This window comes from Rattus norvegicus, chromosome 16, assembly GCF_021556685.1.
Source record: "Rattus norvegicus strain SHRSP/BbbUtx chromosome 16, alternate assembly SHRSP_T2T, whole genome shotgun sequence".
Taxonomy (NCBI): Eukaryota; Metazoa; Chordata; class Mammalia; order Rodentia; family Muridae; genus Rattus; species Rattus norvegicus.
The window spans coordinates 35,389,665-35,404,638 of record NC_141549.1 but is presented as its reverse complement, the minus strand read 5'-3'; the positions used below and the strand labels follow the sequence as shown (position 1 = coordinate 35,404,638).

General features: G+C 38.9%; 2 protein-coding genes and 1 long non-coding RNA gene across 8 annotated transcripts in view; 1 reads left to right on the top strand and 2 right to left on the bottom strand.

The window, feature by feature from the left end:
- The window catches only part of Erich1 (glutamate-rich 1), a gene marked incomplete at its 5' end in the record, with an annotated part of 52,793,804 nt that overhangs the window by 48,259,725 nt on the left and 4,519,105 nt on the right, over window positions 1-14,974 (bottom strand).
- LOC148000518 (uncharacterized) overlaps window positions 1-14,974 on the bottom strand; it is a 101,150-nt gene that overhangs the window by 6,779 nt on the left and 79,397 nt on the right. Inside the window, exons 3-4 of one of the 2 annotated variants that reach the window (XR_015640305.1) lie at window positions 14,409-14,514; window positions 12,508-12,589 (exon numbers count right to left, since the gene is read on the bottom strand). The exons of the other annotated variant lie outside the window; for it this stretch is intronic. This is a non-coding gene — a long non-coding RNA (uncharacterized LOC148000518). Of the gene's footprint in view, window positions 1-12,507; window positions 12,590-14,408; window positions 14,515-14,974 lie in introns of those variants that run through there. 2 annotated transcript variants of the gene reach the window in all.
- Nek1 (NIMA-related kinase 1) overlaps window positions 1-14,974 on the top strand; it is a 128,705-nt gene that overhangs the window by 35,696 nt on the left and 78,035 nt on the right. For 3 of the 6 annotated variants that reach the window (XM_087587810.1, XM_087587808.1, NM_001106082.4), the window contains 6 exons: window positions 2,261-2,321; window positions 4,785-4,936; window positions 12,559-12,618; window positions 13,224-13,283; window positions 13,366-13,413; window positions 13,555-13,629. In XM_087587810.1, coding sequence (XP_087443936.1) covers window positions 2,261-2,321; window positions 4,785-4,936; window positions 12,559-12,618; window positions 13,224-13,283; window positions 13,366-13,413; window positions 13,555-13,629 — 456 coding nt within the window. The remainder of the gene's footprint in view (window positions 1-2,260; window positions 2,322-4,784; window positions 4,937-12,558; window positions 12,619-13,223; window positions 13,284-13,365; window positions 13,414-13,554; window positions 13,630-14,974) is intronic. The other 3 variants (XM_087587812.1, XM_087587811.1, XM_087587809.1) reach the window with 1 other exon arrangement.

Here is a 14,974-nt window from a genome sequence, read left to right as displayed (position 1 = left end):
TTTATTTAGAGACATATTTATGACTGGAAGAAAAATACATTGTGACTGATGGGTAACTTTTTTCTTTGTTTAGGATACAGATTTTGTTTATTTTATTTTATTGTTTTTTTTAAAGATTTATCTATTTATTATATGTAAGTACACTGTAGCTGTCTTCAGACACACCAGGAGAGGGTATCAGATCTCATTACAGATGGTTGTGAGCCACCATGTGGTTGCTGGGATTTGAACTCAGGACCTCTGGAAAAGCAGTCAGTGCTCTTAACCACTGAGCCATCTCTCCAGCCCTCTTTTAATTGTTTTTTAAGCTATCTCTTTTAAATTTCTTTTATTTATTCACTTTATATCAATTGCTACCCTCATCCCCCAGTCACCCCCTCCCTCAATTCCTCCTCTATCTCAGTTTCCCCCCCTCCCACAGTACTTTCCCAATTCCCCTTTCCCCCAGGTATCTCCCCACCCTGGCATATCAAGTCTCTGCAAGGCTAGATTCATCCTCTCCTATGGAGTCCAGACAAGGAAGCCCAGCTAGAAGAACATCTTCCACAGAAGGCAACAACTTTTGGGATAGCCCCCACTCCAGTTGTTTGGTCACATGAAAACCAGGTTGCACATCTACTGCATATGTGCTGGGTGACCTAAGTCCAGCCTGTGCATGCTCTTGGGTTGGTGGTTCAGGCTCTGAGAGCCCCCAAGGGGCCAGATTAGCTTATGCTCTTGATCTTCCTGTGGAGTTCCTGTTCCCTTGGGGGGGGGGGGGTTCTCAGTCCTTCTCCCAATTTTTCCATAAGACTCCCCAAGCTCTATCCAGTGTTTAGTTGTGAGTCTCTGCATCTGTCTTAGCTGTTAGTTAAATGCTCTCAGACGACAGCCTTGCTAGACTCCTGTCTGCAAGCATAATAGGGTATCATTAACAGTGTCAGGGGTTGGTGCTTATTTATGGGATGGGTCTCTAGTTGGACTACTCACGCTTAGTCATTCTCTCAGTCTCTGCACTGTCCTATATGTCTTGTAGACAGGATAAATTTTGGGTTGAAAGTTTTGTGGATGGTTGGTATACGTATTGCTCCACTGGGGTTCTTGCCTTGCTATAGGGGTTGGTCTCTTCAGGTTCCATATTCCCTATGCTGTGAGTAACAGCTAATGTCACCCCCATTGAGTGTTGGGTGCCTCCCTTTTCCCAGGTCTCTGAAATGTCCTTGAAATGCTTTCCTCTTCTCCACCCCCTCCGGTTGCAGATTTCCATTCATTCTAATGGCCATTTGACTATCTCTCCTGTCCCTCCCCACATCTGATCCTGAAACTTACCTCCATGCCCTCTCCCAGCCAGTTCCCTCCCTCCCTCTGCCTCTATGACTATTTTGTTCCCCCTGCTAAGTGAGATTCAAGCCTTCCTTCTTGTTTAGCTTCCTTAGGGTCTGTGGAGTATGGCATGGTACCTGTATTTTATGGCTAATGTCTACTTATAAGTGAGTAGATACTATGCATGTTGTTTGAGTCCGGGTTACCTCATCAGGATGATATTTTCAAGTTTCATCCATTTGCCTGCTAATTTCATGAAATCATTTTTAATGGCTGAGTAGTACGCCATTGTGTAGATGTACCACATTTTCTATATCCATTCCTCTGTTGAAGGGCATCTGAGTTCTTTCCAGCTTCTGGCTATTATAAATAAGGCTACGATGAACATAGTGGAGCATGTGTCTTTGTTATATGTTGGAGCATCTTTTGAGTATATGCCCAAGAGAGGTATAGCTGGGTACTCAGGTAGTGCAATGTCCAATTTTCTGAGGAACCTCCAGACTGATTTCCAGAATGGTTGTACCAGTCTACAATCCCACCAACAACGGAGGAGTGTTCCTCTTTCTCCGCATCCTCGCCAGCATTTGCTGTCACCTGAGTTTTTGATCTTAGCCATTCTCACTGGTCTGAGGTGAAATCTCAGGGTTGTTTTGATTTGCATCTCCCTTATGACTAAAGATGTTGAACATTTCTTTAGGTGTTTCTCAGCCATTTGGCATTCCTCAGCAGTGAATTCTTTGTTTAACTCTGTACCCCATTTTTTATTTATTTGGTTGGTTTTTGTTTTGGTTTGGATTTTTTTTTTTAAGGCAGGATCTCACTATATAGCACTGGCTATTCTGGAACTTGCTGTATATCTGTCTACCTGCTTTTCCTCCATAGTTCTAAGACTAAAGTGTGTGCCACCATACTCAGAAGTGATGTCTTTTCTAACATTTTTTCTCTCTTTCAATCTAAGCTTATTGCAGAAGAATTTTGTCTGAAAACAGTTTCAAAGTTTGGACCACAGCCTATCCCAGGTAATTACATTTCATGTGAAGCTTTTCATCTATTTGCAATACTCATGACTAGATATACTACAATAAATACAGATAGAGAAATCAAATTGAGATGGTTATAGAATAAATTTAATCTAAAGTAAATATTAAATTTCTTACATGTAGTGATATACAATAAATTATCAATAAAATGTTATTTGCTGTCTTATTTAAATGAAATCTCACTTGAAAATCTTTATCAAAGCTAAGTTGATATTTTCAGAATGTTGTCTAAAATATAAATATCCCACTAAAGTGTAAATCATTTATGAAAAACATTTTTCTTTAAAAGTATTTTATATTCTAAATTTTTAAAAATGACTTATTGGGAGGTCAATGATTTTACTAAAGGTAAGTTTTATTTTAATTTTGACCATTAACAATAGGATATTTGTAGTACTGTTTATGTTTTGTATGTTATATGCATAAATGTCTTTCCTTTTATTCCATTTTGAAACCTGAGGTAGGTGAATAATCCTCCTACTTCTCATGCAGTGGATGGGAGCAGTTTATATCTTTCTCTTAAAAATATTCATTTTTATGCTTGGTGTCTCCAGCCCCTGTTTCTGATGTACAAAGCATTCCCCTTAGGTTTTTGTTCTATTTGTGTGTTTGGATTTTGTTGTGTTTCCTTTTTTAATATACGATATTCTTTTTGTGAGTTCAAGCTGACCTTGAACTCACAGAGATCTCTTGTTGTTTTGATAAAATTAGCCAAGTTACACAATTATGACTTCATAGAGCTATGTTCTAATTTGATTTTCTCATACTTCCTAGTTTGTAGATCAGCATGTTTCAGAAAAACTTTATCCTATCACAGAGTATCATATTATTATCAGTATGAATTCCTCCTGAAGCTCTAACATGGCATTCTATGTCTAGTTCCATGGCTAGTAATATTTTTAGTTCCTGTCTTAGGTAGGATTTCTACGACTATAATAAAGCACCATAACCAAACAACTTTAGGAGGACAGTGCATCCTCTAAGGAGTCAGGGCAGGAACCTGGAGGCAGGAATTGATACAGGGACCATGGAGGCCTGCCCATTGGCTCGTTCCCATGGCTTGTTTACCCTACTTTCTTATAGCTCCCAGGACCACCAGCCCACAGGTGTCGCTTGCCCACAGCCCAGTCTTGTGGGGACATTTTTCTCAATTGAGGTTCCCTTTCCCAAAATGACTCCAGCTTATGTCAAGTTGGCATAAAACTAGCTAGCACAGTTTCATAAGAGTTGCCTAAATTATATAAGTAATGTGTGCTTATAAAGATTTTTTAGAAGAAACATTACTCAAACTTTAATGAATGCTTTCATATTTTGATATAATTTTTTGTCATAACATGCACAATGAGTTTGAATGAGACTATATTATAAACAGGTTTTTTTATACACAATATAATATAGTGAACATTTTCCAATAAATTTTTCTTTGAAAATGAGTTTAATGTTAGCTTTTCATTGTAAATTACCGTTTAATTTTTTCTTTCTCCTAAAAATGAATATTTGTTGGAAGAGATTGATTTAAATTGTATTAGTATATACTAAAAATCCTGAGTTATAGAGTGTGCTGGAAAAGGAAGTGAGTTGCCTGCTCAGGCTGTGGGGGAGCTTAACCAGAGGCAGCTTTACAGAGGTGGGAAATGGGAGGCTAGAAAAGGTTTGGATAAGGGATGGTGGAACCGACTATTTGACTTACAGTATTTTTTTTTTTAATTGAAGTTTATTTTCTGGATCTTTGAGGGCATTTGTTTGGTTGTTCATTTCTTGTGACAGCTTCATACATACATGTATGTATATAATGCATCCTATAATTCTACTGTATATTTTATCCAGAGAACTTAATTTCTTAAATATATTCACCAATAGCTGCTACTGTGTCCCATAGAGGGGTGTGTGTGTGTGTGTGTGTGTGTGTGTGTGTGTGTGTGTGTGTAAGGGTGCATGTGGGTACATAGTGAACCTGTATGTATGCCACAGAACAACTTCAGGTGTCTTCTCAGAAATACCCTTACTTGTCATGAGCTAACCATTAGGTTACACTGGCTGGCCAACTTGCCTCTGGGATCTGCTCGTCTCTGCTTCCCTGCTAATGGGATTACAATCTCCCGCCAGCACTCCTTGCAGTTTTATATGCGTGTAAGGACCCAGCTCAGTCCGTATGCTTCTGAACTGAGCACTTGCCTGTGGAGCTACCGTCCCACAAGTGTTATCTTACAGTAGTTAGTCTTCTTAAAACAAAACAAAAACACCGCTGCTTTCAATGTCAAGTGCTTGAAGCATTGATATTTGCTAACAGACAAAAAAAAAAAAAAAAAAAAAAAGAATTAAAAAGTTTGAAAGGTTGCCAATGATTGTAAAAAGGAAAAAGTACCATTCTTGAAGACTTTTGGCACTAAAGACTCAGTGTAAAGAATTACTAGAAAAGAATCATTTGTCTTTTCATTGCAGGTAAAAGACCAGCATCAGGACAAGGTGTCAGTTCTTTTGTCCCTGCTCAGAAAATCACAAAGCCTTCTGCTAAATATGGAGTGCCTATAACATATAAGAAGTACGGAGATAAAAAGTTACTTGAAAAAAAACCACCCCCAAAGCATAAGCAGGTAAGATCCTTTCACAAACTGCTTGATGCTCAGTTCAGCACAACCCATTTATTTGATAACAGCTCCGTTAGTTCTCTTGGTACCCAGAGCGGTTTATTTCCGTACTAAGGAGAGTTCTTGTGCTTCCTCCATCCGCTCTGCTTAGAGGCCTTCCAGAAGGAAGCAGTGGACATCCCTTAGGTAGATACACTGAGTTGACAAGTGGGGTAATAAAAAAGAGCGCGTTATAAATGAGATCCTTTGTGAACATTTGATTGTTTGCATAGAGAAGTACCTGTGGCAGTGTTGTAAAACACTAGGACATTTGTGTATTTCAGAATTCACAGTCAAATAAATCAAAATCTGAGAGCTATGTGAGAACATGATCTTATATGTGACAGTCTCCCATCTCAGATTAAAAAATTAGGGGCTAAAGCACTGAGTAGCATGCCTGGGATCACGGTAATAGTTGCAGGACATTGGTGTTTTTTTGTTTTTAATTAAGTTACCCTTACGTAGTTTAAAATGATTACTAAAAAACAGTCCTTCGAGTTCTGTATATAAATCAGCATGGAGTCAGGAGAAAGAAGCCACATACAATTTGAATATGGAAATTTTCATGTAGATCATTATTAGCTAGTTTTAGGAATTAGCCATTCAATGTGTCAGGAAGAATATAATGCGGGAATGAAAGATAAAGGAACCAACTGCTACTCCCAGTACTAAGAGAGTACTCAAAGTTAAAGACTCTCCAGCCCCACTCTTGAAGTCACTTCAGACCTTATTTGGATGGGGCATGGCTGTAAGCCTAGTTGTGGTGACATCCACTGCAGAGCCACAGTCGGGCCCTGGCATACTGTCTGCTGCAGAACTGAGGCCCCCGGGAAGCTGTCTAGATGTTAGTAAAGTGTACTGAGAAGCCTAGGTAGCTGGCGTACTCTGAGAGGCGGACTAGAAGGCAGGTGGAATATGCCTAGTGCTGCTGAGCTTTCTGCAAAGCTGATCGGATACCAGCAGAAATCTGGAGGACGCTCTTTGTGCTACCGCCAAAGTGCAGCTGGAAACTGACAGGATTTAAGCACTACTTTTGCAAGGTCCCTGCAGGAGTGAGTGACACAGTGTGTTCCCACATGCTGCAGTAACAGACAAGAAGCACTGAGCAGAAGAGACACTCTTTCCTTCTGTAGTGTCTCCTCCATCATCTGCTAATGTGCTGAGCAAAGGAAAATTATTAGCTTGCCCAGCCACAGTAGTGGAAACAGGGCTGTATACAGGAGCAATGGAACTGACATGCTGCTTCATCATTTTCATTTATTCACTGTGGACCAGTGCCATAGCATCCTTTTCTCTCTTTGGTCATCAAAAGAAAGCTAGGAATTTTCCTATATAGGACCTCCCTATTTCTTGATCTTTAAATCCTCTAAAACTCTGATCATACCCTAATCTTCACACCTAAATATTATGGGTAGATCTTTCTTTGCTGTTTTGCTTTGTTTTAAAAAATAATTTCTCTATAACAGTGGTTGTCTTAGAACTCACTCTGTAGACTGTTCTGGCCTTGAATGCACAGAGATCTGCCTGCCTTGGCCTAAAGTGCTGGAGTTAAAGGCACATGTGCACTACTGCCTGCCAGGTCTTTGGGAGTTCCTAAGGTCTTCAACCACAGTGTTTCTTGTATGCCAAACTTCTTTTTTTTTCTCCATTTTTATTAAATTGGGTATTTCTTATTTACATTTCAAATGTTATTCCTTTTCCTGGTTTCCAGTCCATCAGCCCCCTACCCCCTCTCCCTCCCCTTCTATATGGGTGTTCCCCTCCCCATCCACCCACCATTACTGCCCCCCCCAACAGTCCCCTACACTGGGAGTTCCAACTTTGGCAGGACCAACAGCTTCCCCTTCCACTGGTGCCCCAACAAAGCTATTCACTGCTACATATATATGCCAGACTTCTAAAGATAATCCTTGCTCACTTTTCTCTGGAACTTGGCTTGTCCCTAACCTCTCCAGCCATCTTTTGTGGTGTCTTTCTCCTTAAACTGTATCTAGATAGTGTGATAATGCTTTCCTTTTGACAGCAGACCCTCCATGCTCTAGCAATCATGATTTCCTTTTAGACTCTGCATTACCTGTGTCTGTACTGTAGTAGGGTCATCTGCACACCCATGTTCTTTTTAAAAGTTTCACATCTGACTCACTCACAGTTTTCCTAATATTGTCATAATTTTAGATGGCTATATTATGTAAAAGGGTGATATAGTACATACATTTTATATTTTTGCTTATTCTCATTGATTCACCTTCTTTCTCACCTTACTGTTGAGCATTCTGGTAATATCCTTATTCCTGTAAACAACTTTATCCTTCATTTGTTCCAAAACTCCTGGTAGTCACCACTGACTGCTTTTTCAGCACCATATGCTCTCAGCTCTGCCTTCAAAAGTCTATTGAGTTGTTTCTTATCATTTCTTCTGCTTTAGTTGTAGCCACTTTCGTTCTCACATAGGTCATAATGTCCTAACCAGCTCCTCTGCCGCTGTCTGTTGAGGCTGAGAAGACTGACCACTGTGTTACAGTGAAGCTCGGATTTTCATCTCCATCACCATACCAACTGGCCTCTTGCTAATGGGATGCTCTATCTTCAGAGTCCTCTGACAGCCTTCTGACCTGCCAGAGCCTCGATTCCTACTTCTTCCATGGCTGTGGAGGGCAGCCCTGATCTAAACCATTTTTACTATCAGCATGCTCAGTGCTGCTTGCAAAAGTATGGGGTTTTTTCTTGTCGTTTTCTTTCATGTCTGTGATAATTTGAATGAGAATGGCTATATAGACACATATATTTGAATTCTTGGCCTGTGGTGGGCAGGACTGCTTGGAAGGATTAGGATGAATGGCCTTGTTGGAAGAGGTGTGTCTCTGGGGGCAGATTTTGAGGTTTCAGATGACTCCTGTGAGTTCCAGTGTCTGTACCTCATGGTCATGGACCAAGATGGGAGCTCTGTGTTGTTCATGCACTCTGCCACTGTGGACCCTTGGCCTGCGAAGCCATTACCAAATTAACACTTTCTAAGATGCCTTGTTCATGGAGTTTTATCACAGTAATAGAAAAGAATAATAAAAGGTAATTACAGACAGTGTCGGTATTCACAATTCACTCTGTGATTATACTGTATCAGTAACAGCCATCCCTCTTCAGCACTTGTATTCTACATTGGGAATCTACTGTGCTTGGTTTTCCTCCACATTATTACCATCAAATGCTTCTCTGTTTAGGAAGAGTGTTTCTTCTATCTCTGTGTATAAACCACACACAGTGTGAAGGTTTTGTTACATTGCTTTCCATAAATTGTCACTAAAAATATGTTCTGGCCTGCAATAAGCTTTTCCATAAATATTTACTGAACACACTAATGAATGGGTGGTAACTTAGGCATCAAGTCACTCTGAAGCCTTAATTTTTTTCAAAAAAATGTCCCACGTTTTAGTATTATAAAAATCATCTTGCCTTTATTTTTACTTTATTAAGATTTCATTTTTACTTTTACATGTATTATTGTTTTGCCCGCATGTATGTTTGTGCACTACTGCATATGCAGTGCCCATGAAGACCAGAAGACAGATCAAATCTCCTGAGATTAGAATTACAAATGATTGTGAGCCACCATGTGGGTGATGGGACTTGAAAGAAGGTCTTATGGAAGAGCATCAAGTGTGCTCTTAACCACTGAGCCATCTCTTCTGTCCTGGTTGTCATTCATAGCAAGTTCATGAGTATTGAGAAACAACTGGAAAGAAAATGATAATAGTAAACTTTCTTAGTCACACCAGAGAATATTATAATAAAATGAATCATAAAAAAAGAAATTTCAGTAAATTCTTTTTTTAGTTAAAAAAAGGTTGCTAGGATCATTAGTAGTGTTAATGACATAACACTACTACTTAACAGTACTTAAAAAAATCTGAAACTTAATAAAATCTCTCTAACTTCCTATTAGAATCTAGAAATTGAAATCATTAGAAGATTAGAAACGGGCTGTGGAAGTAAAAATGTATCCACTATGTGCATATCCAGAGTACTGCCATGCAAGCTCCATGCTCATGCTTAGGTGGTATGGAACGCTCAAGATTCTACCTTTCCTACTGCTCTGATCTGCAGCATGCTCCTAGATCCAGCATAGCAGCTAAGTGGGACCTCTCATCAGTTACTGACCATGCCCTGTAAGCTCGTGATCCTCTATTTCGTTTGATCTGTTCCCTCCCCCTCCTTTTGAGTGTTTTTTTCTTTGGCTTTTGTAGGCTAAAGTCACTTTTGTACTGCACTGTTTCCCTGTAAGCCCTTGCTGGGTAAAGTACTTATGCCCTCATTCCTCATCATTTTACTATGGAAACAATCAAATCCCATTGAGGGGGGGGACAAAAACCTACAGGAGTCACTTGTCTGCAATGAGTACTCTAAGTTTCCATTCTAGATTAACAGATAGGATGCTAGCTGGCATCATGGCCAGGGCCAGGGACACTGCCACACTGTAGCAGTGGCATTTATATTTAATGCTTCCCAGTGATCAAAGGGATAGAAATGTCATAAATATGCTAATAATCTTTTCCACAGACCTTTTTTATTTTTTTCCTCATTGTATCAAGAAAAGGATAAATTTCCTTATCAGAACTTCTTCAGTACCTTGTGTGTATCCTTTTAATGTCATGTTTATTTGAATGTCATCTCTTTGAGCAGTTTTATATATGTTTGCACAAAATTGTAAGTTTCCCATTTTTTTAAATGAAGAAATGATTGAATGAATTAAATTCCTATCAGGAAAGCAATGCCCTTTATTTTCTAACTGTGCTAAATAGGCTGAAAGGCTAAATAAAACCCCTACTTTTAGGCACAAGTAAAGCAGTGTTGAGATGTTTCTTCATGTGTGTGGTATACATTGTATATGTGTATGTGGTGTATGTGGTGACCAGCCATCAACTTCAGGTGCCCTCTATCCTATCCCTTTATACTTTATTTCTTGAGACAGGGCATCTCAGGAAACTAGAAAGTTACTATTTTGGCTAGGTTACTGGCCCACAGCTTGTGTGGTTACAGATAAACATTGGAAAGCCTGGCTTTTATGTGGGTACTGGGGACGCAAGGATCAAACTTAGGTCTTCATACTCCACAGAGCACCCTACTCACGGAGTTACTTCCCGTCCAGGGATTTTATTGTTAATGTTTTTTTTTTTTAAATGATTTCAGTGTGTAAAATAAATAAAAGCAACTTTTGAAATAGATTCATTGCATACATAAATAATTGGGGTGGGGAAAATTGGTTTCTAGTGAAGCACATTGGTATTTGAAGTTATTTTAGTATAATTATGATATATTTTTCCATGAAGTATTTTGGTAAGTTTGAGAAGTATTTTGGTAAGTTTGAGATTGACTTAGTGTGCTCTTGACAAATTTGAAAAATAAAAGAAGGGAGAAACACATTTTCAGTATCCAAACATGCATTTCTTTACCTGAATTCTGTGTATTTTACTTGTTATCATCATAATTGTATTATATTACTATGAAATCAGTTAAGTTGACTTAATTGCTACAAATAATACCAAAATTTCTTTACAAACATGTTTCATTTTTTTCTAAGTAGATTTTTAAAAATATTAGCTAAAAGTAAATTTATTTCATAGATAATTTCCAAGATATGTTTATTCCAAATAGTATTTACATATGCAGCCTGTGTTTAACACTTGATATATAGGCATACATAACTAACTTGTCTGATTTCTTGGGGATAAAACACATGTTGGCCATGGGTAAGGAAGGGCAGACATATTTATGTGTTTAAATCAGTAGGAAATATACACTTGTGTGAACTTGTAGAAATAGGCTTGTTTAACCTCTTGGCCACGCACTAGTCTGTAAGAAAGAAGGATGGTGAGCTGAATTAGTAACATGGTAGAAGGTCCTTTTTGACCAGGACTGAAACCATGTGGTTTCTTGTATAGCAGCTGATGAAATGAAATATGTTTTTATTAATGCTTCCTTCATTTCTGGTTACTATTCAATGTACACAAACTGCATGCTGTGGGAATTTTGTGTTCCTAGTACTAATATTCAGGATAATAGATTCCACCTGTCACAGTCTGAGTACTGGAGAAAGCGACTCAGGTGGTAGAAGGCTATAGGCTTTTGGGTTTAGGCACGGTTATTAAATTGGTTTTTGTTTTGTTATTTTCAAGACTGGGTCTTTCTGAATAACAGCCGTGGCTGTCCTAGAACTCACCTTGTAGACCAGGCTGGCCTGGAAATCACAGAGATCTTTTTACCTCTGCCTCCTGAGTGTTGGGACTAAAGGAGTGTGCTACCAAGTCCAGCACTTTCTAAATTTTTTTAAGCAAATAAGCATGATTTTTTTCTAAGCTAACCCATTGAAAACTAAATAGTAATCAACACTTGGGATGTACCATAACTTATTTTAAAAGGATTTAACCTAACACAAATTTACTGTACAAGAGAGACTATTTGCTTGATGGCACAAAATGGTAAAAATTATTTCATTCTGTATATTTTACTACAATAAAAGAATACAAGTAAAAGTATGAAATTTTTAAAGAATTATAGAAAAAAGTAAAAGCATATAATCAAATAGATAGTCAAGTTTCATAGCATGGGGATAGAATAAGAAGAAACAGGAGGTTTTGCAATGCGTTAAGTCTGAAGGAGGCTTTCCCAGCCTCCTCATCTCCCAGAACCCTTGCTCTTCTTTTCCTCCTGAAGAGCTGAGGTCCTGTCAGCTAGCAGCACACTTCCTGATTGGGAGATTTTAAATAAACGCCTATTTTTGACTTCTCTTGCTTTTTAAATTATTTTTTTTAAAAAGGCCGCTTCCCAGAACTAATACGAAACATCTTTTACATTCAAATTGGCGGTTAACATATTTTCACTGAGGTGCAGGCATTTCTTTAAGCCTACTGACACTAAGCCACCAGAGGGAGCTCCGCGAGCATATTTTAGCATTGGGTGCACTTTAATTTTGTTTTTGTTTTTTTAAGAGACAGGAAACAATTTCCTTAGTACAGTGTTTCTGTTTATTTCTTCAGTGTAGGAATAGCATTCTGAAAATAATCTGACGGTCTCAGAGGGCCAGCTTGGATTTTTACCCCATAAATACTCTAAGGCAATAGAGAAGATCAAATAACTCCTATAACTCATCGATAATATGCAGCCATCGTAAACACCCTCTTCTTGGGAGGGGAGAGATTGGAAGGAATGTGCATGGGTCCAAATCATGTTGGGGGATGTTTTACAGAAAGTGTTGGAGGTGAGAATTTGGTATGATAAAAATATACTGACTACATATTAAGTTTTTAAGTATTATTAAATAAAATAATAAAAATAAAGTATTAATATTTTAAAAACATGTTTTGAAAACAAAACTAGTTGATGATAAGGAACCCATTTTTATGATTTCTTTGAGGGTCATGTACCAGTTTGTTTCATAAAAGGCATATCAAAAGGTAGTACAATAAATTTTGAAATGGTTATGACCCTGTTGGCTTTAACTTTTCTTTCTTTAAACTTCCACAAATTTGTAATTTCCAAACGAGTGTCTTAAATTCTTTATTTAATTCATAGCTTTATTATTATTTTTTGTCCAGGCCCATCAGATTCCAGTGAAGAAAATGAATTCTGGAGAAGAAAGGAAGAAAATGTCTGAGGTATAAAGACACATATCTGCTTATTATAAAGCTTTTCAAAATGGTTAAGACAATAGCAAAAGCCGCTAATGTTATAGAGCAGTACTTCTCACCCTAATTGCAGTGACCCTTTAATATAATTCCTTATGTTGTGGTGACCCCCCAACCATAAAATTATTTTCATTGCTACTTCCTTATAGTAATTTTGCTACGTCTGTGAACTGTAATGTAATGTCTGATCACTGACCCCTGTGAAGGCATACTTTGATCTTCCTGGGGGTCGGGACCCATGGGTTGAGAACCACCATTATAGAGTCCCCTCCCCCCAACTCTTTCACCGTGATTCTTTCAAGCAAAAACTTAGAATATCTTTGCTTTCTTCATTTCATGTCTCCTTATTTGGGTGTACCTCTCTTATTGATATATTTTCTTGATAAAATTATAAAAAGTAGAGATCATGGATGGAGCCGGGTGTTAGTACGGCACATCTTTAATTTCAGCACTCTGGAGGCAGAGGCAGGCAGCCTACTCTACAAAGCATGTTCCAGGACAGCCAAAGGCTACACAGAGAAACCCTGTTTTAAAAATATATTTATATTGATATAGGTATTCTCCTTTTGTTTAAGGAAGCAGCAAAAAAACGAAGGTTGGAATTTATTGAGAAAGAAAAGAAGCAAAAGGATCAGGTAGTTGTTTGCCTTGTGTTTCTCCCGTGCCTTGTGTAGAGGATAAGAGCGGGGTCTGAGAACATGTCTGAAACTGTTACAGATCAGGTTCCTGAAGGCTGAGCAGCTGAAGAGGCAAGAGAAGCAGCGGGTAAGAGACACCCACAGCTTAGCTGTCCCCACACGCCTATGTAAGGAAGCCCACTGACTTGAATGTTATTGCTAAATGTATTCTGTATGTTTTGTATTAAGTAGTTGAAATGGTATTCTGTTTATTTTCTTTCCCCAAAAGTTGGAGAGGATAAATAGGGCCAGGGAACAAGGATGGAGGAATGTTTTAAGGGCTGGTGGAAGCGGTGAAGTAAAGGTAGGCATTCGATCCCAACAGAGCTAAACTGTTGTTTGTCTCCAGTTTCAACTCCTTTTGTAAAATGTGTATGACTAGCTACTTACTTGGTATACCGATAATGTTTATCTAGGGTTCTGTAGCATTTATTATGGTTTATTCCTTATTGTGTATATTTAATATGTAATATAATAAAAATTAATTCACGTGTGACATTTATAAAATCAGTTAAAACTTTCACAGTGGCTGTAATACAGATTTTCCCCCCAGAGGAATCTCACAAATTAAATGCAAAATCAAATATGCTCATTAGAATTTTTCACCTGACCTTGAAAATTAAGTTCTCAGATGCTTTCCTTAATTGGCCACTGCCAGACTCTGCAGGATAAGTGCACCCAGCCCTCCCGTGCTCCTCTGCCCTCCCTATGTTGAGCAGCAGAGCTGACTGCTGAGTGTGTAGCCTGTGACTCCCCTGTCTTTGTCTCACCTTTCTGCATTGCCAGCTTCCCTCCTCTTCCACTGGTCCTCTCCATTCATTTACCCAGATAATCTAGATAGACCCTTCAGTTCACACATTCTCTTTGGGCAAATGTGACTCTGTAACCTGGGGCAAGTTCACTTTTTTGAGTTTATTTTCGAAACCCAGAGCTTCTCTGCTTTCTCGGACAGAAATGTCTTCAGCCATCCTTGTTCCGTCAGCCTTCTCCTTCCCCTTTGCTTTGAGAAGTACCGGCCTGTGTTCCTATTCATAAGCTGAGTCCTAAAGCAGTCTGGGGACTCTCCTTCCCTAGTGTACGCACCTTGAGTCGTAAGTAGAACTGGCTGATGGTAGCTCCTTTTACAAGATTACCTTATGTGATGGGCCTCTCCCACGATTACCTTGACAACAGACTTCTTTATAGTAGACTGGAAAGGGAAAGAAGCACAGGGACATCTGTGTCTGCTGACCTGAAGGGAGCCAGCATGGAAGAAGCAAGAAAGTATAGATGACCTCTGCATTATAGCAGTGATCTCTAGCCAGTAACTGAGGAGAAAGTGACTGAGGAAGAGTCCTGGCCTATGTTCAATTATGAAACAACACTCCCTAGAGCCAGAGAGCTCTGAGACGCTGGGCTTCAGATATGAATGTAGCCCTCCCTGGCTTACAGCTAAGTATTCCTACCTAAATCATATACCTTCCTAAATCATATAGCTACCTATTTAATCATATACCTGCCTCAACCAGGGAATTCGATAATAAGTAGGTGGTGTTTTGAGCTGCTCAGTTTGTCATAAGTTTTTGCACGGCCGTAGGAAATGGATGCATATTTCCTGTGCACTGTCGTTTTCCTTTTGACAGCGAGCCAGGTGTGCTCAGCTGCAGTTA